This window comes from Drosophila obscura, unplaced genomic scaffold, assembly GCF_018151105.1.
Source record: "Drosophila obscura isolate BZ-5 IFL unplaced genomic scaffold, ASM1815110v1 contig_17, whole genome shotgun sequence".
Lineage (NCBI taxonomy): Eukaryota > Metazoa > Arthropoda > Insecta > Diptera > Drosophilidae > Drosophila > Drosophila obscura.
The window spans coordinates 928,758-948,630 of NW_024542757.1; the positions used below are offsets into that span (position 1 = coordinate 928,758).

The 19,873-nt window shown below is 46.9% G+C and overlaps 4 protein-coding genes across 4 annotated transcripts; 2 read left to right on the plus strand and 2 right to left on the minus strand.

Annotated features, from left to right (window-relative positions):
* Positions 1 to 6,511: 6,511 nt before the first annotated feature.
* On the plus strand, positions 6,512 to 7,988 carry LOC111080522 (cyclic AMP-dependent transcription factor ATF-2). The gene is made up of 2 exons (XM_022376192.2): positions 6,512 to 7,631; positions 7,694 to 7,988. The coding sequence occupies exons 1-2, from the start codon at positions 6,593 to 6,595 to the stop codon at positions 7,801 to 7,803; spliced, it is 1,149 nt and encodes a 382-aa protein (XP_022231884.1). The 5' UTR covers positions 6,512 to 6,592; the 3' UTR covers positions 7,804 to 7,988.
* Positions 7,846 to 11,171, minus strand: LOC111080520 (TBC1 domain family member 31). Its single transcript, XM_022376190.2, has 4 exons — positions 10,834 to 11,171; positions 10,657 to 10,770; positions 8,179 to 10,597; positions 7,846 to 8,111 (listed from the first exon to the last, which is right to left on the minus strand). Exons 1-4 carry the CDS (start codon positions 11,097 to 11,099, stop codon positions 7,977 to 7,979), a joined length of 2,934 nt encoding a protein of 977 aa, XP_022231882.2. The 5' UTR covers positions 11,100 to 11,171; the 3' UTR covers positions 7,846 to 7,976.
* A 54-nt stretch (positions 11,172 to 11,225) lies between these two features.
* On the minus strand, positions 11,226 to 12,699 carry LOC111080524 (leptin receptor gene-related protein). Its single transcript, XM_022376195.2, has 3 exons — positions 12,686 to 12,699; positions 11,550 to 11,805; positions 11,226 to 11,475 (listed from the first exon to the last, which is right to left on the minus strand). The coding sequence occupies exons 1-3, from the start codon at positions 12,697 to 12,699 to the stop codon at positions 11,368 to 11,370; spliced, it is 378 nt and encodes a 125-aa protein (XP_022231887.1). The 3' UTR covers positions 11,226 to 11,367.
* A 437-nt stretch (positions 12,700 to 13,136) lies between these two features.
* On the plus strand, positions 13,137 to 18,570 carry LOC111080521. Its single transcript, XM_022368895.2, has 3 exons — positions 13,137 to 13,924; positions 15,005 to 15,956; positions 16,023 to 18,570. Exons 1-3 carry the CDS (start codon positions 13,831 to 13,833, stop codon positions 16,540 to 16,542), a joined length of 1,566 nt encoding a protein of 521 aa, XP_022224587.2. The 5' UTR covers positions 13,137 to 13,830; the 3' UTR covers positions 16,543 to 18,570.
* Positions 18,571 to 19,873: the final 1,303 nt, after the last annotated feature.

Consider the following 19,873-nt stretch of genomic DNA (forward strand, 5'->3'; position numbering starts at 1 on the left):
CCTTGTCTCTTACATATGTATATGTGAAGCGCCATTAATGCCTTGCCAATCAGAAGAGTGCATACCCCGCTGCACTTACTCATCACTGACAGCCCTTGCCCTCTGCATGTGCCTCTTCACACAACATCAATCCCCCCAAACTCCACTCCACTTGCATTCTCCTCCTGCTGCACTCCTCAACAGCCCCCCTCGCAAGGGACATGCATCTCTGTCAAAATGCAAGGCGCGAATTGTAAATTTGCAAATGCCGGAAACGCAAATTTTCCAAACTTGTTACACGGCTAAACCACCACAGCACCAAAGTCAGCCCCCCCAAAAACAACCACAAGAACAAAAACAACAACAAAAACAGATGCAACCGAAGTTTTGGCCACAAAGAGAGAGAGAGAGAGAGAGAGAGAGAGAGAGAGAGAGGGAGACAGACAGACGGCTGATAAAAAGAGAAGTTAAATTAGAAATTGGCCCAGGCCCGCGGGCAAACTGCGTTGGCGTTGGCGTTGCAAGTCGGCATAGAACTTTGCATTACAATTGGCTGGCAAATTCTGTGATGGGCTCCTGGCACGCAATGGACTCCATGGACTCCAGTAAGTATCTCACACCATCCGCAGTCCGCAGTTCGCATGGCTGCCAAAAAGGAGCAGATAAAAGGATAGGAAAAGCGCACGGCTCCGACGGATGCATAAATTTTGGCTGCCTAAAAAGAATCTCAACAATTAAAATGCTAAATCTAAACTTGACGCTTGGCAGCGATCAGCAGTGCTGAGCCGGGCTGAGCCAACCTGGCTGGGCTGACCTATCATTAGAGCTGGCAAATGATGCACTACATCCGCCAGGGAGTTCACCAATAATTCTTAACCCCCAGTCAAGTCAAGCCGAGCCAAACCAATCATTAGGCATACGCACGAAGACGACCCCTGATCCGGGCAGACGCATATATCACCTGTGACGCGGAAGGAGGGAAGGGAGGTAGTAAGGCGAGGATCGTACTGACTGACTGAGAAATTCCAGCACGTATCAATCTGAAAATGGTGAAAAATGTGCCCAGCCCCAGCCCCAGCCGATCTGCAACCTTTTGCATACTCTCTGGAAGTATCTCTGTATCTTCCAACTCGTACGTCTACGTATACTTGTATCTTTTTTTTTTCGTTTCTGTATCTGCTTGGATTTTATGGCCCGTTCTCAGTCATAAATCAGTTATCCTAGGGCCCCGGGCCCTGATGTGCATATTCATGAGTTTGATTGAACTTATAAATCAGAGCCGAAGCCATCGGATGTGAATGTTCCACCGCGCAGCTGGAGCTGGGGCAGAGCTGGGCAAAGCTGGTCAGGTCCCCGGCCAGACGACTGCGTCACCTGCTCTCTGACCCAACGGTCGTGCCAGAAAACTTAATTAATTTGACACATATCAAGGGTCGGCTGCGTTGCGTTGTTTCTATTCTAGACCCTCTAGTTTTTGCCTGTGCCATCGGAAGAAATGCGCTAATGAAGCAAGCTGAGAAATGTGTGTTGTGTTGTGTTGTGTTTGGCTTTTGTGGTTTTCGGGGTTTTCGGGTTTTCAGCTTTTCGGTTTTGTTGTCGGCGCTTTTCGCGAGAGACCGCCAAAAAGTCGCCAAGGCATAATTAATCATGCACCAACATTCTTTCTGGGCTTAGAGTTCCGCTGTGTTACCTTTTTTTTTGTTTTTCATCCAGTGGCCTGGCTCTTTCGGCCAGGCTAACTGAACTAAAACGCAGTTACCCCGTCTCCGAGCTGAGCGCAAAAACAAAAGCAGAGTGGCCATAGCTAGGAGTGATATTAACATATCATTATGATAGCCATTAGCACTTTTAATTGATGAGTTTTTGCTGCCGTTGCCGTTCTTCTCCTTACTTCTCTTCTGTTCAGACAGTCAGTCAGTCAGTCCATTCCTCCGGAGCTGCCGCTCCATCACTGCACTGTTGCCAATCATTTGTCAATGGCATGGCCTGGCTCAAAAGACAGGGCCCGACGCGACGCGACGCGACGCGACGGAGCGGTGCCCAGAACGATGGCTGAAGATGGCCGCAGGTCGTGAATACCGAAACTCTCAATCGAGAATCGAGAATTGAGAACTGAAAACTTTAGAATGGGAATTTTCGCTGTTTTCGAATCCGCAAAGGTCAGCTGGGGCTGGGGCTGGTGCTGGTGCTAGGGGGGGCAGAGCAACAGTGAATGGGTTGTATGGGTGATGGAGTTGTCTAGATCTCGCTTCGAATCACGCGCAAACAGTTTGTTTCAGAACAGTAAGACTGCCCCAGAAACAGTTCTAAGGCTCTTAATATAGATCTAATATAATTCCAATTGAAGTCAGGCCAGAATCTAGTACAACAGACTCTTGGAGTTGTCATTGCTGCTGCCTTACAGTTTCGAAACGCGCTGTAGTACAAATGTAGAAAGTTTTTGCATCGGACCCACCACGACGATGTTCTTTATTTGCTACCCCAAAAGATGCTGAAATTGATACGGATCTGTTCCGCATCTATTCGATCCGGTATTGGTTAGTTTGGTGTCTCCGACTTGAGCTCTTTCGAGTATTTTCGAGTTCATTGATGAATCTTGGCATGAGTTTGGGGCTAATGGATAATGGATACGTCGTGCGGCTCCACTCGGACAGAGTTCATTATGATTTCCTGAGCGCATCAATTAGTGAATGAGGGGAGGGGGGTGAAAATAGTATCGAACAATTAACTGATTTGGCACCTTTCCCTTAATGGGAATGTTTTTGGCGAAGAGCCGACACATTTGATGGCTTGGCTTCCATTTCTTTTGGCATTTTGGCATTTGATGAATCACATTTGCTGTGCCATGGGGCATGGGGCATGTGGCATGATGTTGCATGTGGATACATGGATTCCTGAAATTCTTTTGAAGTTGCTGCGGAACATGCAATTAAACAAATGTCTAGAGCAGAAGTACCGTTAGGGGTGCTCGCTCTCCTAGCGCAACTCCACCGAATAAGCATGCCCCAGAGCTGAAGACCGCAGCCCAGTCCCTCTTCAAAGGGTTTCTTCCAAACACGCCTTCTAAGCTCTGCTCGGCGGCTCTCTGGCACATGTTGGACACAAGACACAAGTGGTCGTCAGCCCCGCCTCCAGACGCCAATTATGCGGAGAGGCCCAGCTCAAGGATGCAGGACTGGACAGGATGTGTGCGCTAGAAGCCGACGGCGGCAACCCAAAAGACAGCAAAATCCAAAGAAATCAACAGCAAAAGCGAAAGTTTGCCTAAGACTTGGGCCGAAACCGAAGCCTGCCCGGCGGCCTTAACGGAAATGGAAATGATCAGAGCGGCCAGGAGGAGGATGCTCGAAGGGGGGACGTTGGGGGGATCAGGCCCGGCGAGGCAGAGAGGCAGCGAGGCAGCGAGGCAGCAGCGAAGCAATTAGGCAGCGCCTCTTGGACGTGAGCATTAAATTTTGAGCCGAAAGTGGCAGATACATCAAAAGTGAACGCAATCCATCATGTTGCGAATCACGCCGTGATGAGAGCAGCGCCGACAAGTCCCCCCATCCAGAGATCCATCCTTTATGATGATGACCAAAGAGAGCTGTCTGGAGCTGGCGCGTTCGCAGCACGAGCTAAAAGACTTCAAATGCAGCAAACCGTTAGATAATCCGGCTAGAGTGCGGGAACCGGGGACGGAGCCCTGGTCAAGGTCGTAATTAATTGGATACAGATACTACAGAATGTTTCTGGTGCGGCCTGATCTACTTCTGAGGCACCACAGTCGAAGCGGCGAAGGGCAATTAAAACAATTACGATTACCTGGGGACTGCGAATGGGACTCTGTCTGGTTCGGTTCTGTTCGGTTCTGTTCTGTTCTGTTACTGTTTTCTCTTCAGATCCAACTGTCTGAGATGGCTTTTCGCTGGAACCGCACGCCCATTAGCGACAATCAATCTCGGCCACGCTGCAACGGCTATGATAACATAAAAGCCACGACACACACACTCGTATGCATATAAAAAACGTTTTCTGCGCTTGTTTTGGTCTTATATTTTGCCGCGATTTGTAGTTTTATTTTTTCTCCCCTTTCGGTTTTTTTGTTATTATTATTTACGAATGCCACTTGCCAGATAACCCATAATTATGAAATTATTATTGGAGCGCCAAGCTTTGGCTGCTGTCCCGGCAGCCGCCACAGCCAAGAAATCTCAGAGTATCTCTGTATCTGTAGCTTTTGCGCCAAATTCTGTGTGCCGTCGGAAAAGCACAAAATCATTCGGCTGCGGCACAGGAAGTTTTGTTCACCCTCGGGCCGTGGAAGTTGCAAATGAAATACAAAAAAAACAGAGACTCGACTCCAAAAACTGTTCCATGTTCTTCTTCCACCTTTCGATTTTCATATTCGATGATGAAATTGAGATACCAACTGAAAATAAATAAAATTTAGCTGGTCGTTTACCTCTCCTGTTAAAGTTTAAGTCCTCCCTCGAAAGAGCCCGAAATGAGGCAGCAGCCACAATTTATATGCAAAACCGCCGCGGGAGGCACTGCCAAACGGCAAACAAACAAAATGTCCTGTCCAAAATGCAGCAGGGAAAAATTAAACAAATGTTGGGCGTTCTAGGACTGCGACTGGGGGAATTTTTGAATATTTATGAAATGCCAAGGGGAATCCTCCGCCATCAGGTCCCGGCGATCAGCGCGATCCTGTGTCCTGTAGACTCCAAACGTATGCCGTTATGAGAGGGTCACTTCGAAGGCGGGCAACCTGTTGGCCAGTTGGTTATATGTGCTCTGTAAATTGATGAAGATTGATCTATGATGATGCTGCCCTCCCCTGCTTCTCCCACAGCTTTTCTGTGCCAGCGATAGATGCTTCAAATGCTGCAGAACAAATGCAAAACTGAACCGAACTGGAATCGTATCGGCGGAGGTTGGACCGATCCAATCGGCTTAACCACAAAAAAAGAGCAACAGACAATAAGAAAAATGGCGATTCTGCAGCAGCAGGGGTAGGGGTGCAGCAGTGTGCGGATGGGCAGGATACTTTGAATGCGAGCAAGAGAGATGTTCATCGGAACGCATGTTCTTTGAAAATTGCCCATAATTATGCGAACGAACTTCAAACTGATTGTTTCTACCGGCAGCAGCACCCATACCCATACCCAGACCCAGACTAAGACCCAAGTCCAAACCCAAGTTCCAGTCCCAATCCCAGTCCCAGCAATGGACCATTGAAGAGCAGGCAGCCTCTGCTCTGTCCGAAAAACGCGCGTCTGTTGCATGCAACTCGGATGGGACCGACGACCATGGCTATGGCTATGGCTGTGGCTGTGGCTATGGCTATATGGAATAGCCCGTTTGGCTGCAGTGAAAGAGAATGACTGTAATTACGCATCACTTTTTCTTAATTTTCATGCTGTGCATCTTCTTGCTCTTCCTTCTCCACTCGACTGCTGGATGAGGTTGAGGATGGGAGCCTGAGTCGGAGTCGGAGTCGTGGTCGGGGGGGGGGGCTGCTCCACCATCTTGTCGCCTGGGAAGTGAAGTTGTGAACGATTTGAACACTGAACTTGACCCACAAGACGAGTTTGCGGCTTTTTGTGGGGCCGAGTTTTAGAAAATTGCCCGTTGCGTGCATGTTTCCCAAAATGCGACCGACTCGAAAACATTTTGCGTGTTTTCTGTTTTCTGTTTTGTGTGTGTCTGCTGCTTCCCTCATTGAGAAATCTAATTTAAAAGATACCAAATTTTAAATTATGGGGTTTTCTTGTCTGCCAAAAATGTTTTCGTTGTTTTCTCCCCTCCACACATATGATTTTTGATTGCTCATACGTGCTGCGAAAGACACCGAGACACCGAGACACTTGGGATGCCATGCGGCGGCGAACGATACGCAATTTTGTGGCGGAAATGCTGAATGTCAAAAGCAAAGCTTTTGGGATAGAGGGAGGTTACATAACACGCAATTCTGGGGTCCCAAACTTCAGCTTAGACCTGAAACCGATCTTGGATACTTGCCAAATTATTTTCCCAGGCTGCCTCAAAGTTTAAATATGAAGCCTTGGCGAACAAGTGATGATGATTTAATATTTTTATAAATTCAAGTTGCGCGCCCGGTTTCATAGCAGCCAGCTCTTAACACGCAATCTTTAATATGTAAGTGTGGCCATAGCCTAAGAACAGTACATTCTGAAAATGAAAAGGTAAATTTCGGTATATTTTTGAAAGTCAGGCGGTCCTCGGTCACACTGACGTTTTATGTTTTCACTTGTTTTGCTTGAATCCTATTATGTAAAGAATCCAATGAAAAGGAGGTCTGAAAACTAACTTATCTTGTAGAAAATTTATGTATCTATCGGAAAAAACTATTTGTTCAGGGCTGAGGGGGACAACTAGCTAGTAATATTAAGCCGAATATCAAAATCGAGGAATATCAACGCATCTTGTCATGTCCATCAGTACATTTACGATATATTTTGATAGGGACATGGTATATTTCGGTATATCTTTGAGGATCATGCGGTATATTTTATCAATAGTCCTCGGTCACACTGTACTTACGTTTATTTACTTTTTAAACAAATTTTTAGATTTTTTATAGCCGTTCCACTCCATTCAATTCGATATGGAGAACTCTGGCGGCATGGCGGACTTGGCCAGCGTCTCGTTCGCCGACTTTGAGACAAAGACCACGGAGGAGGATGCGCCCTGCTACGAGAGCTACGGACAACAACAGAACAAACATGAAATGTCGCTGAATCTGTCCTTGAAGGAGAATTTGTTTGCTGCCGATCAAACGCCCACACCCACGCGCCTCATTAAGAACTGCGACGAAGTGGGTCTCTTTGAGGACTTGCAGCATGTCAATCCCTTCGACATTGGATTCCAGCGGGCGGCCGAACAGAATGTGAGCGGCACGCCGAATCGTCCAGAGGCTCCACAGAATAATGGCGAGTCCCTACACACACCACAAGTATACCCCCTGGAGACGGTTTCGGTGCACACTACTGCCCCGCCTCCCGTCCCAGTGGGAGCGGTAATGCGAAGCGAGAGCTGCAGTTCGATTGATGTGGAGCAGCTGCTGGCCAGTGATACCACAACTGCAATGTCATCTTCAACTCCAGTTGTCTGCGCTGATGGTCCAACGCCCATACATTTGATTCAACCCCAAGTTATCGCTTGGGTACTGCCTGCACAGACAGTGCCCGTCGCAGCAGAACTCCCTCGTGGAAAGCATCTAACCAATTCCATTCCCGTGCCATCCGGGCGCCCCTTTATACTTCCCAAGCCCAGCACAAGGCGCAATACCCCAGCGCCGTTGGTGGTGTCAAGCAATCCGCCTGCTCCGGAGCCGAGCAGCGCCAGCCTAACGCCCACATCGCAGCTGCCCATTAAAGAGCGCCTGAAGGCCATTATCCACAGCAACAACCAGAAGCGCAGCTTCTCTGCACAACCCAAAAGTGTCCGAGCAAAGCCGGATCGGGACGAGGATTGCATGGAGCGGCGTCGAGCGGCTGCCAGCCGCTACAGGAACAAGATGCGCAACGAGCAGAAGGACCTTCGGAAGCAAAACGCCCAATTGCAGCAGGATAATCAGGATCTGCGCGAGAGAATAGCCAGGTTGGAGAAGGAACTGCAGCAGCACAACAACAGCATGGCTGGTGGTAAAGTATCATTTGTTGGCAATTAGGAATCCCTGCTAATTCTCGCTTTTTCTTCTATGCAGTTGTGGCAAATCAACTAAAAATTCCGCCCTCGAGCATTCACCTGCTCATCAATGTCCCCAGTATGCTAGTGCCTTCGTCGGCATCCAACACGAGTGTGGATAAAAAGTAACATACGCTGATGCAGCCTACCCTAGTGGTAAACTCAAACGAATTATGAATTTGTTTGATTTTATTTACACATTTGTATGCTATGGTGCCATGATAATAATTCTAGCTTAGACATTTATGTATTTGTACAATAAGGCCATATTTTGTTGTGCTTTCATCTAAGAAGTATTGCTTTTACGTTCCTGATCTGTCAGTGCTTATTATGTCGGAGAGCTCTCGCACGATTTCCGCAATGGAGCTTTCGATGGCCAACAGCGGTGATTGCATTAGCTGTGATGAGTCCGTGGGCTGCGCTTTTTCCATGGTCATCTGGAAGGAAGATGTCAATTAAACGGACTTATTTGATGTACTCCCAAGAGGATGAAGAGGAACATACCCTGCGCAAGTTTTTCTGCAGATGGTCCCGCTCTTGGCACAGTTTTTGAATTTTATCGTAGTACTTATGTGCCAAAGGCGCACCCTCGCACTCATTGTAGTAGCGTTGGGCCAAGAGGTCCATTTCCTGGTTGTGAATCTCGTCCTCGGCCAGCTGCATCTCTTGGTTGTGGCGTCGCCTCTCCCGCTCGATGGTGTGCATAAGCTGGTCTATGTCCTTCTCCATTTCGATGACCTTGCGTCGCTGCTCGGACTCCTGCAGCTTTGTGATGACTTCACTCTTTCGCCGGCGAACCTCCATTTGATATGTAACCAGCAATTTTCGCTGGCAGACGAGGCGCTCCTCTTCCCGTTGGATGGTGTGGGCATAGAGTTCCTCCATTTCCTTGACGCGACGAGTGTGCTCCTCCTGCTTGAGGCCGTTTTCCAGGCGCTCCATCATGCGGACCTCCTCCAGTTCTAGATTTCGTATGCGCGCATCGATATCCTGCTGAGACTTTTGAATCTTATCCGACTGCTCCTCTTGCTGCTCAATCCATTCGCTGGGATAGTTGAGGAATTTGGGATACACACCCTTGGGTATGGGTGTGAATCGTGGAATGAAGCGCTTGGGATGCAGGGTGGCATCACATTTGGCAGCCAGTTTGCGCGCTTTCGAAATTAGCTGGCATATATCAACTGGATTCTGGTCGTGAAAGAACTCGACGATGGTCCGGTGGTCTGGCAACCGAAGAAGAACCTCTCGCTGAACCAGATTGTAGGCCACTACCAGAAATATAGGGAAGAATGGTGGCTCCGTGACAATATTGTCCCATAGAATGAGCCACTGCTGCTCCTCCAGGACCTCCGCAAAGGCATTACTGAGCAGAGACCAGGCATAGTCCTTAGACGACACACCCAGGGACTTGTAGTACTTGCAAAGCTTATCGTCGCTCCGCTGCAGGAGATTCTCACACATGGCCAGATAGTTGGAAGGCGGCAAGGGATGGAACTCGAACCACAAGTGGAAATGGTTTAGGATGAGCGTCAGAACAACTTCAAAGGAAACCAGGCCGTTCTTGGGCAACTGCTTCACAAACGGGTAGATCAAATGCGGCATGAAGTCCGCATAGGCAATGACCTTGCACCACTGGGAGAGACAAGCCCAGACCTTGATCACTCCACGCCTCTGGGAATCGTTGCGAATTTTCAGATTCCTACCATGATTTCTGACATTGGCCGGTGTACCCAGCTTGATAAGGGACTGGAACTGGCTGCCATTGCAGGGCAGCTCCAGCAGAGATGTCCATATAAGAAACCGATATTTCTCCGGGTAGCAGCCGTATTCCTTGAGCATGGCCTTCAGGCGATCAGGCTTCAGTAGATGCCGCACCTCTTGGTTCATGCAGCCGCTGACAGTGCAGGTGGGCAGAGGTGTCAGCTGTTTGAACGAGGACTTCAGTTTGATGAGGCAGTTTGTCTGGGCCTGCAGCGCATTGAACAGTCGGCAAGTGGACCACACATTTACCTCGCCACATTTAGAGATGACACTGAGCAGCTTCCCATCCCGACTCAAGCTTAAGCTGGCCGCTTTCGAGCGCTGCACAATCAACTTTTGATCCGTGTGGGCCAAGTCTAGCATCACAGCTTGATTCCTGGCTGTTATGCCGAACAAAATCCGCTCCTTGGGCTGAGGAAGGAAAGCCATTTTCTTCAGAATGAAGTCAGTCAGCCGGTACATTTTCTCCAGGTCGAAAGAAGCCGTGCTCAGCATGAGAAGATAGCCATCCAAGGCGCTCAAACACAGCTTGTTTCCATCGGGTGTGAAGCAATAGCTGAGCAGGAGCCCATCGGCAAAGTCGTGGTCCCTACACTCGAACGCCAGCTCATCCTCAACGTCACTGTCGTTGGGGCCACGTAGGGTGATCTCTGGCATGGATTTGCCAGCGGGCAGCAGCCTCAGCCTCCGATCTCTGGCCCTTATGGGCTGGGCTGACCGCAAGGTGCCCAAGGAGTGCGAGGACCACACATGCAGCGAATCGTTGGTGAAGCACGTGAAGAACTGATCCGAGTTTGGCAGGAACCCGGCAAACTTCAGTGTGTAGCGCGACTCGTCGAACTCCAGCTGATGCGACACCCTCAGCGTCTTGAGATTCACCAAGACTGCTTCGCTTCCAAAGCGCATCAGTGTGGTCCACTTGCGAGTGTCCTGCACGTCATTGCTGCTCCAGCTGAGCTCATCGATGGCTCCAGTGCCCACCTCACTGCAGGTGGACACGATCGAGTTGTCCACATCGATAGTGTAAATTTGGCCCAACTTATTGCCCACAATGTAGTCGTTCCTGTGCAGGGGCGATGGGCGGATCAGCCTAGCCTTGGGCATGCGAATACTGAGACGCCAATAGCGTTTGCTAACAAAATCAAAAACGAAGATGCTGCCACTGGGGACACAGAATCGGATTAGCCCCAAGAATAGTTTTCAGGATCGCTCTGATCTTACCGCTTGTCAATGACAACCAGTTTGTTGCTCTGGTCATTGAAGCAGCAGGCTGCAATCTGGATGCGCAGTAGCTGGCCATCCTCCGTCACCGTATGATGCACAGTGAGAATATTGCTAGAGTTGGAAAAACCCAAATCAAATAACACTTCAAATTCGTTTCGTTGATCTGTAACTTACCCAGCTTCGTTGTGCTTGAGTTTGAATGAATACTTGCGGAGTGCGTCGTCCGAGGGAATGCTCGGCAAAATGTTAAGCTGCGAGGGGATCGATTCGTCTTCTGCTTCCACATCCTCAACACTTTCCTCAAATGAAAAGTTTTCGTTTTCTTGCTCTTCGCTTTCACTGTCTTCCTCGTCCACTTTACTCTCAAAGAAAGACGGTCCTCGCAGCGTAGTACGGCCCTTGTGCTCTGGGTTCTTTGCCACCAATCCCAACCTATCCATTTGAAAAAATTAATTAATTCGTCCTGCCAAGAAAAAATTTTCCATTTCTTAGTTCACTGAACATCGAACCACTGTCTATCGCTGGCTCACATATCGAACCACCGAAATGAACCAGCATGCACCATATTATTTTATCTACTTGTTTATTTTGACTGCCGTTAATGTTAATTTGAATACACTTGATTATATATGAGATTGGTTGATGTCTGCAGGGAAGAGTGCAGAATGCCTGCTTACTAGTAAAATGCGTTTAGTTCACAGCTTAGGCCTAGAACATGCTTCCGTAAGGTTCATCATCTCGCATGGTGTAGCCGAAAATGGTCACATAATTTATAATATTGCTAATTAATGTCAGGGTGCAAGCTGTCCAAGTAATCTATCCAGGTGAAAAGAGGGGAATATGAGTATTCTTAATGGATTCTATTCAGGTGCACTACACTCAACACTCACCACCGCCGAGTGGGCGAGAACGATGGGCAAGGCAAAGGCACTCAATACCATGCCAGCCGTGAGGAACAGGGCGAACTCTGTCTTTGGATTTGTCTCATTCACCGGCGTTGTGCGCTTGGCTATGAAAACTGGAAGCACCGACAGTGCGTAGAACAGCAGGACGAAGAACGGGTAGAATATCTTAGGCGTGGGCACGGCACAGGCCAAGATAAGAAAGGTCATTCCCAGACATGTTAGAAATGCGCAGATAATCAACCTGCAAAGACACCATCAAATGTTAGTTCAATCGGCAGGGGGTGGTGGGTGCGCGTCTTACGCTGTATTGTGTTTTCCGAGACAGGTGCCCGTCCAATAGGATTCCGATCACGTGCAGAATTAGCATGGGAGGAAACAGAATTAAATTTCGTTTATTTTATATAGGTTGTTACTATGCATAATTACCTTTTAAAGTAGCCATTGCGTTTGTTTATGATTGATTTTTTTTTTTTGTCGCCAAACCAAAATGTGACTCACTAGAGATATACCGAAATATACATTTTACTTTCAAAATATACCGTAAGCATACTGACGGACACGTCAAGATGCATTGATATTCGTCGATTTTGATGTTCGGTTTAATATTGCTAGCTAGCTAGGACCCTCAGCACTACACACATAATTTTATCCGATTGATGAATCGATTTCCCACGGGATTAGTTAATTTAAAGGATTGCTTTTTATTGACTTCAAGCAAAACAAGTGAAAACATAAAACGCCAGTGTGTACGGAATGTGGCTCCAGTGGACCCGGCTCGATAACTGCAAGTTCAAAGTTTAAATTCGAATATATTTTTGGGGGTTGGATCTCAGCTGAACTTTTGCGAAAGTTCAGCCGTCTAGCTTTCACCTTTTGCATAACATCCTCAAACTACGAAGTGAATGATTTCCATTCGCAGCCTTTTCATGAATGGGTAATCCCGAAGGAGTTGGGGGCAAGCCGGTCATTGCATATTGCTTTATAGGCTAACTCGCTCAGATAATTAGTTTATTCATATATTCATTGAAAAGTGTTCCTCTTCACAAATGTACTTCAGTTACAGCTGGAGCGTTAATTAGCGATCCTTTCTTGCTATTTAGGGACCTCCCAATCCTACTTACACATTCATCTGCATAGCAGAGCTTTTGGGCGGAAATTTCATTGATAAAAATAAGCGAAAATGGCTCGCGCGTGCCCACCGAAATTCTTCTGGAGCCGGGGTGGAACTTTCGGGTGGGTGGCCTGTGGCTCCTCTACTGGCAGACACCGAGTGTGTGTGTTTGTTTGTAGCAGCCACCTGCTAGCTGATGGAGAGTCGAGTCTCGCCTCGGCTTTTTCATGAATGCGGTCCCCGTGTTTATTCAAAGAAACGTGGTGGGACGTGCAGAGCTTTCTTTTTTTGCTGGCGCTCGCTCGCGCAGGCGCCTCTCGGAGGGCTCCATGGGCCATTGTTGTTGGACAGCGACAGCCCCCCCAAAAGCTACCCGCAACATTTAACAGCGCGGGGGCGGACAAAAAGGATAACATTTGCGTCACAGCTCGGTGGCTGTTGCTGTCTTTGCCTTTGCCGCCGCCAGGCTCATTCAAACAACGACGAACGAAGGCAACGGACGGCATACGGCAAACGGATCGGACTTGCGCATCCCACAACCATCCATATCCTTCCATATGTATCTGTTTCCCCATTGAAGACCAAGTTTTCCCCCACTGCAATCTGAAAAAAAACTGCAACATTTGACATTTTTACCAACCAGTGACACTGCAACGACATCTTCTGCAACGCTAGACATTAAAAGGAGAGTGAAAAAGTTCCATTAAGTGTCGAGAATTGTGCAAAAAACGTTGGACGCCCACGCGTCGCTAAAGTTGTGCGGTTACGGTACGGCGTACGGTGTATTGGTATACGGTAGTACCTTGTCGTCGTTCAGTGCAGCTCAGCTCGGACTCGGGAGCAACCACTAGCAGCTGGCAGAAATTTTCCCGTTTTATTCGTACGAGTGTTTGTGTTGAAAATCAATAAACTCTGTCGTCGTCGTTGTGTAGGCTGCTCTGCTCTCTGCTGTGCTCTATTGAAAGGGCAAACCCGTCAACGTCAACCCGTCAGTAGCAGCCACCGTTAACCGGCCATATGGCAACTGTGCATTGTTAGGAAATTGTCATAGAATCGCAATAAAGGAGGGGATCAGAACTCAGCACTCAGCAATCAGCAATCGAGAGGCACCTGAGGACCTAGAAATTATAGAAAGTGCCCGGGGAGCGTTGCAATATGGCGTCCAGATTGGAAATAAGCGTTAGCATGGCACTGCTTGCAACTGTGCTGTGCAGCATAGTGGGTCATTGCGAAATGTCCGTATACCCAGGTATGGCTAAAAATAGCACAAATCCACTTACACACAATCAAACATACATACATATATACTATATAGTTTTAAGTTTTGTGCGTCGTGCATGGCACAGGAGGAACGAACGAACGAGCGAGCGAACGAGAAGCGAAGCCAGCAGGGCATTTGCTACTTCGTTTTGTGTATACTGTGCACTAGATATAGGTACATTCATACATTTATAGATATGTATATGTACATGTACACTGTACACTGTATGTATCAAATATTCACGAATCAAACCAAAACACCCACGCGCCCTTTGACTTCGGGTTCACGTCAGCCTTACAGAGTACATACCCATACACACACCACTTACACTGCTGTATGTAGTATATGAAATGCAGCGTCAGAGAGCACAAATACACACACACACACACACACATAATAATTCGATTTACCGTTACATAGTTGAATGTGTATATGTATGTTCGCCCAACACAGGCGGGAGGTGGGGTGGTGCGCTTTGGTTGTTTGCAATCTGTAAAAGGGATATCCGCTTGAATTTTTTCTCCGCGTTGGCCAGCTCCAGAAGTGGAGCCCCCCCCCCATTCTACAGAGTTGGCCCAGGTCCTTCTTTAAGTGTAAGCGCAACACATACCGGAACACGAAACGCGATAAACTTTTCCAAGCACGTCACAGGCCGAGCCGAGGCCTGTACTGACTCCTGACTCCCGACTCCCCCCCTCCACCACTTTCTCGGCTTTCTCGGCGTGTTTGCCTTTGGCCAGGGCGCGTGTGTAATTGGTCTATTTTTAGGCCATTGGCAATTAAATGGACTTTTGTTTGTCTATTTCGAATCCTTTTTCTGGTATTGCCTTGGCCCAAAATAACGTGCGAGGAGGGCAGATGGGTGGGTGTGCGGCGGCGGGTCACAGACCGTTTCGTGTTGCGGCTATTTCGGACTGCTTCTATTTTCCGACTAGCTTTCCATTTTTCGACCGCTGACACGCAGGACATTTGTCATTAAAATAATCACACCACGCCTCTCGTCAAGCCAACGCCCACTAATCAATTGCTCCTTTTGCCTACCTCTCTACCACTCTGCCACTCCACCAGGACTACGTCGCCGACCCATACAGGCGCCCGTTATGGATCCGCAGAACGAGCAGGAATACGCTTTCCTGGCCCAGATGATGGAGCAGTACGCCCGCCGTCGCCTTCAGCATCAATTTGACCAGCAGCTGCACGAGATCAACATGAAGCTGGAACGCCAGCGGCAGCTGCTCGAGATGGAGCGGTACCGCCAGCGACAGCAGGAGCTGCAGGTGGAGCGCGAGACGGAGGACGACTATGACGGCGGTCTCAACAATCTGAACAACCAGCAGTACGACCAGTACGACAACGTGGAGGCGGAGCCCAGCTACGGCAGTCCCATCAGCAATTTGCCCGATGTCCACTCGCCGGTGTATCTGCCAAGTCTTCCCAATCTGCCGATTCTGCCCAGCCGCCACGGTCTTCCCAATTTGGGTCGCAACAGTGTCCCACGCGAGAAGATTCCCTTCGCCGTGGGCCCCAACGATGCCCGCTTTTTCGACAACCCGAGCGATCCGTCGGGTGAGATGGACTCGCGTGCCCTGGAGGACTACGAGGAGTATGCTCCGATTCAGCCCACACCCGAGGTGGCGACGGCCACCATCAAGACCATGATCGACACGCCAGTTCCTGCACCTGTGCCCGTGGAGCCGCCCAAGCTGCTGGATGCCGCCAATGCCAACTTCCATCGCATCAATCCCAACTCAGCGGCCGCCGCAGCTGTGGCGGGAGTCAGTATTCCGCAGGGTAAGGACCAAACACCCCACAAGCTGAACGCTCTGATCACCAAGCTGCAAAAGCAGAGCAAGTCCCCGCATGTGACCCTGGTCAATGGAGGGGGCGACGCCAACTCCGAGCAGATTGTGCTCCGCCAGCACATGGGAATGAGCAGCGAGATGGGTGTCTACATTGTGGCCCTAATAGCCGGTATGAGCGCTGCTGTGACTGTGGGACTTCTAGCCCTAGGAGTGACCTGGTAAGTCATCCCCCCCACCGAAAGAGACGGAGTCGGGACGGAAGTAGTAATGCCAATTATTTTCAGGGTGCACAATCGCAGCAAAGCCGCAGCGGATGTGGACTATCCGGCGTATGGTGTGACCGGACCCAACAAGGACGTCTCGCCCTCCGGCGACCGCAAGCTGGCCCAGAGCGCCCAGATGTACCATTACCAGCACCAGAAGCAGCAGATCATCGCCATGGAGAACTGTCAGGCCACCGATGGCAGCTGTGGAATGTCCGACGTGGAGAGCGATGACGACAACGAGGAGGGCGACTACACGGTCTACGAGTGTCCCGGCTTGGCGCCCACCGGCGAGATGGAGGTTAAGAATCCACTCTTCCTGGACGAGACGCCGGCCACCCCGGCCAACAATCTCTCCTCGGCGGCTGCTACCAACAACAACATCACCCAGGCCACACCCCAGCAGCCGCCCACCGTGAAGAAGGGCACGGTCAAGCCGAACATGAATCTGTTGAATGCCGCCGCCACCGCTGCCGCTGCCGCTGCTGCTGCAGCCGCTGCTGGTGAGGAGTCGAAGCAGAAGCGCAAGAGCAAGAAGTAAGCTAGAAGATTGAACTTTTACCCCCCCCCCCCTCCCCTTGGAAATGCCCGCAGGTCGTGGCAACTGGTAAAGTTTGACTGATCCATTGTCAGCCAAAAGGACACACCATACTTTACACACGCCGCACACCAACAGAAACGCAGACCAGACTAGTTATATAATCCATGGAATCTAATTCCCCCGGCTGCAGCTCGCTCGCTCGAGTGCAAGGAAGCGTAGCGTACACATAACAATCCAGATGGCAAACACAGATACTCCTACACACACACACACCAGATGCCACACGGCAACTGTCTCGTCTGTTATCTTCCCTATGAATAAGCACACATATGTAAGTCCTATTACATGTGGCATTGTATTGTATCGTAATCGTAATCGCATCGCTATGGTATAAGACAAGCCTCCGCAGCGCATCTATCTGTCAAGCCCCCCATTGCAAATCCAAAACCCCCAAAACCCCAACCCCAACCCCAACTCGAATCCAGCTGTCAGTTGCACAGTGGGAAACCAGGTTATGGCATGGCATGGCATTGGCGGCATTGCTGTGTCTGTGTCTGTGCCCATTCAACTGCAACTGATTTCCTGTCTTTACAATCCAAGAGGTGTACTTATTTATGTCATGGGACAAATACCCACACATATATGTATATTATATATTGTATATCAAACTCTTTTTTGGTGTCTGCAACTGGAATCAATTTATATGGGAAGCATACTTTAAAATGGGGCAAAGGGCCACAGGGCCAACCCACAGGGCAAGCAACCAACTAAATGCTAACTAACATATTATATATTATTATATACATACACACACACACACACACACATATTGATATACACATAGATATATATATAGATATATATATATTCATGTAATTATTGTAACATATATACATACATATTAACCGGGAGCGGAAGCGGAACCGGAACCGGATCTCCCCCCTCTTTTACTACGTAACTATCTTTTTTTATTTTTACTACGCTTTGTGATCGAATCCTAAATTATCTGTGTCAATTTAGAAATACAATTCTGGTAACCAAATCCAACACCTATACAACACATACACACATATTATCTACTATTAGATTGGAGAAGAGATATGTACTATGTTTTGAGGGAGCGGAACGGAGCGGAGATGATGTTTATTTAGCGGAGAAGAGAATTATTTACAAGTAAAACTTAACAATAATTTCCCTGCACATTCATGTAAAGTAAATGAAAAACGACTGATAACACACAAAAGATAACACGCGTCTATTGTACAAAAATGAAAATGAAACGAAAAAAGAAATGAAATGAAATGAAATGAAGGAGCGTTTAAGAGAGATACGAGTACAATTTATTTACTGTCTAGCGAGAGATTAGCAGAGAAAACTATCAGCGGAAACAAATCTCCACAAACAAACAAACAAACAAAAAACCCAAAGAGAAACAATTATAAGAAACTGTAGCTAAACATTTACTATTACTAAAACATATTCCCAACTGCTGTAAATAAAACATACATGAAGCGTTTAGAAGAAGGTAGACAGAGAGCTAGCTAAAGCTGGGAAACCATTGCGGCCGAAACAATACACTGAAGACAGAACAGAATTGAAGAACTTACGAGTTGAAAAACAAACCAAAACAAAAACAAAATCAGAGCCCTAAATGATTAATTTGACTATTTATTGATTACTAGAACATGCAAAGCATCTGGTGGAGTGGAGGCATTGGAAATTGAATTTGAAATTTAAATCGAATCTGACTTGGCAACAATAAACATGCAAGCAGCATATGTACGTTGAGCGTAATGTTGAGTTTGAAATATATATTTTATGGTGTTTGGCTAGAGACACGACAAAATAATCTGATGCAAATTAAAATTGATACCAAAAAATGTAACAAAAAAAAGTAAAAGTAAAAGTAAAAGTAAAAGCGACACAGAGCCCTACTTATATTGTGAATAAAAAGTATAATTTAATTTATTTATGTATGATAACCGTAATAACACAAATTATACAATATGCATACAAAATAAACTAAACTAACCCAAAAAAGAGTTTTACTTTTGAATTTTAACTAGCACGAACAGCAGCGATGAATTTGATATTTTGGTTTTCAATGGCTGCTATGAAACTATTACTCTCAGTGTATAGTTCCACATTAGTTTGTAATTAAGCATTCAACAGATCAAATGTCTTTTTTATTCACATATAATTTCAGAATTCATTTTGTATAATTCAAAGGCGATATCTTTTCAGAGCTCTTCGACTGATGCAAATATCGATAGTCGTATTCTACTCGGTAGATTTACGGTATATTATGAAAAAGAAAAGGTTTATTTCGGTATATTTCTGAGGTTTTTAAAAAAACAATCGATACTATCGTAATGGTATCGGTCTCAAATATTTATTAATTATTCATTTTTTTTTGTTGATATTTACTAGTTACTAACCTGATTAAATAGAGCGGGGCTAAGCTATTTTTTTTCTCGGTTTCTGAGGTTCCAGTCACACTCGACAAAACAAATCAAGTGAAATATTTATTTTTCCATATATTTACATTTGAAAATGACCGCCAAACTCATTTAGCGCACAAAAATATCGATATTATTCGCTCTCAATTGGTGGTGGTGTTTAAAAAATTTGCTCTCTTTTCTGTGGTGAAGAGAGTGTTTTTGTGGTGACTTTCCCCTCATTTTCGTGGTGTGAGAAACATGTTCTTAACGGGAACGCGTATGGAATGAAGATTCATTGCTGCGGAAAAATTGCAGGGCAACATTTGGAAATGGGGAAATGAAGTAGCAGCATTGTTGTGCAACTTTGGCACGGAATGAGCAACAAGTCTGAATACCTTGGGAAAATGGATATTATGGACTTGAGATACTGTTTGTAATGTTTGTTTCGGGCTCCAATTAATGCCGAAACTAGCCAGTCTCTTTTGTAAAGACATAAACGAAATTTTATAGCTCACGGGTACCAATAATAGGTATCAGAACCGCGATAAATGTATATATATATAACAAAACATATGCATTAATAGGTACAAAACATGTCAATCTAGTATAAAATCATAAATAATGTTTCAATGGAGCTTGGAACAACAAAATTAGCATCAATTAAAAGAAATAAGGTATACAAAAGTACATACGTATACAAGAAACTTGGTTGACCAGCAACACTGACGTCACATTTAGTCAACATTTACGTTTTATGCTTTGGCCGCTTTATATGTAACTGAAATGCTGAAACCCATCCTAAACAACTGGCCGTTTTTGTTTTAACCTTAATATGTAAATAATCCAATAAAAAGGACTTCTAAAACTAACCAATCCTAAACAAAATTCAT

Coding starts and splice junctions, on each gene's coding strand:
- LOC111080522 (XM_022376192.2), top strand. CDS start 6,593: ATGGAGAACTCTGGCGGCATGGCGGACTTGGCCAGCGTCTCGTTCGCC. Junction 7,632..7,693: donor CAACAACAGCATGGCTGGTG/GTAAAGTATCAT, acceptor TCTTCTATGCAG/TTGTGGCAAATCAACTAAAA.
- LOC111080521 (XM_022368895.2), top strand. CDS start 13,831: ATGGCGTCCAGATTGGAAATAAGCGTTAGCATGGCACTGCTTGCAACT. Junction 13,925..15,004: donor CGAAATGTCCGTATACCCAG/GTATGGCTAAAA, acceptor CCACTCCACCAG/GACTACGTCGCCGACCCATA. Junction 15,957..16,022: donor CTAGCCCTAGGAGTGACCTG/GTAAGTCATCCC, acceptor AATTATTTTCAG/GGTGCACAATCGCAGCAAAG.
- LOC111080524 (XM_022376195.2), bottom strand. Junction 11,476..11,549: donor TTCTCGCCCACTCGGCGGTG/GTGAGTGTTGAG, acceptor TCACCTGGATAG/ATTACTTGGACAGCTTGCAC.
- LOC111080520 (XM_022376190.2), bottom strand. CDS start 11,099: ATGGATAGGTTGGGATTGGTGGCAAAGAACCCAGAGCACAAGGGCCGT. Junction 10,598..10,656: donor CTGGTTGTCATTGACAAGCG/GTAAGATCAGAG, acceptor CTGTGTCCCCAG/TGGCAGCATCTTCGTTTTTG. Junction 8,112..8,178: donor TGCAGAAAAACTTGCGCAGG/GTATGTTCCTCT, acceptor TCTTCCTTCCAG/ATGACCATGGAAAAAGCGCA.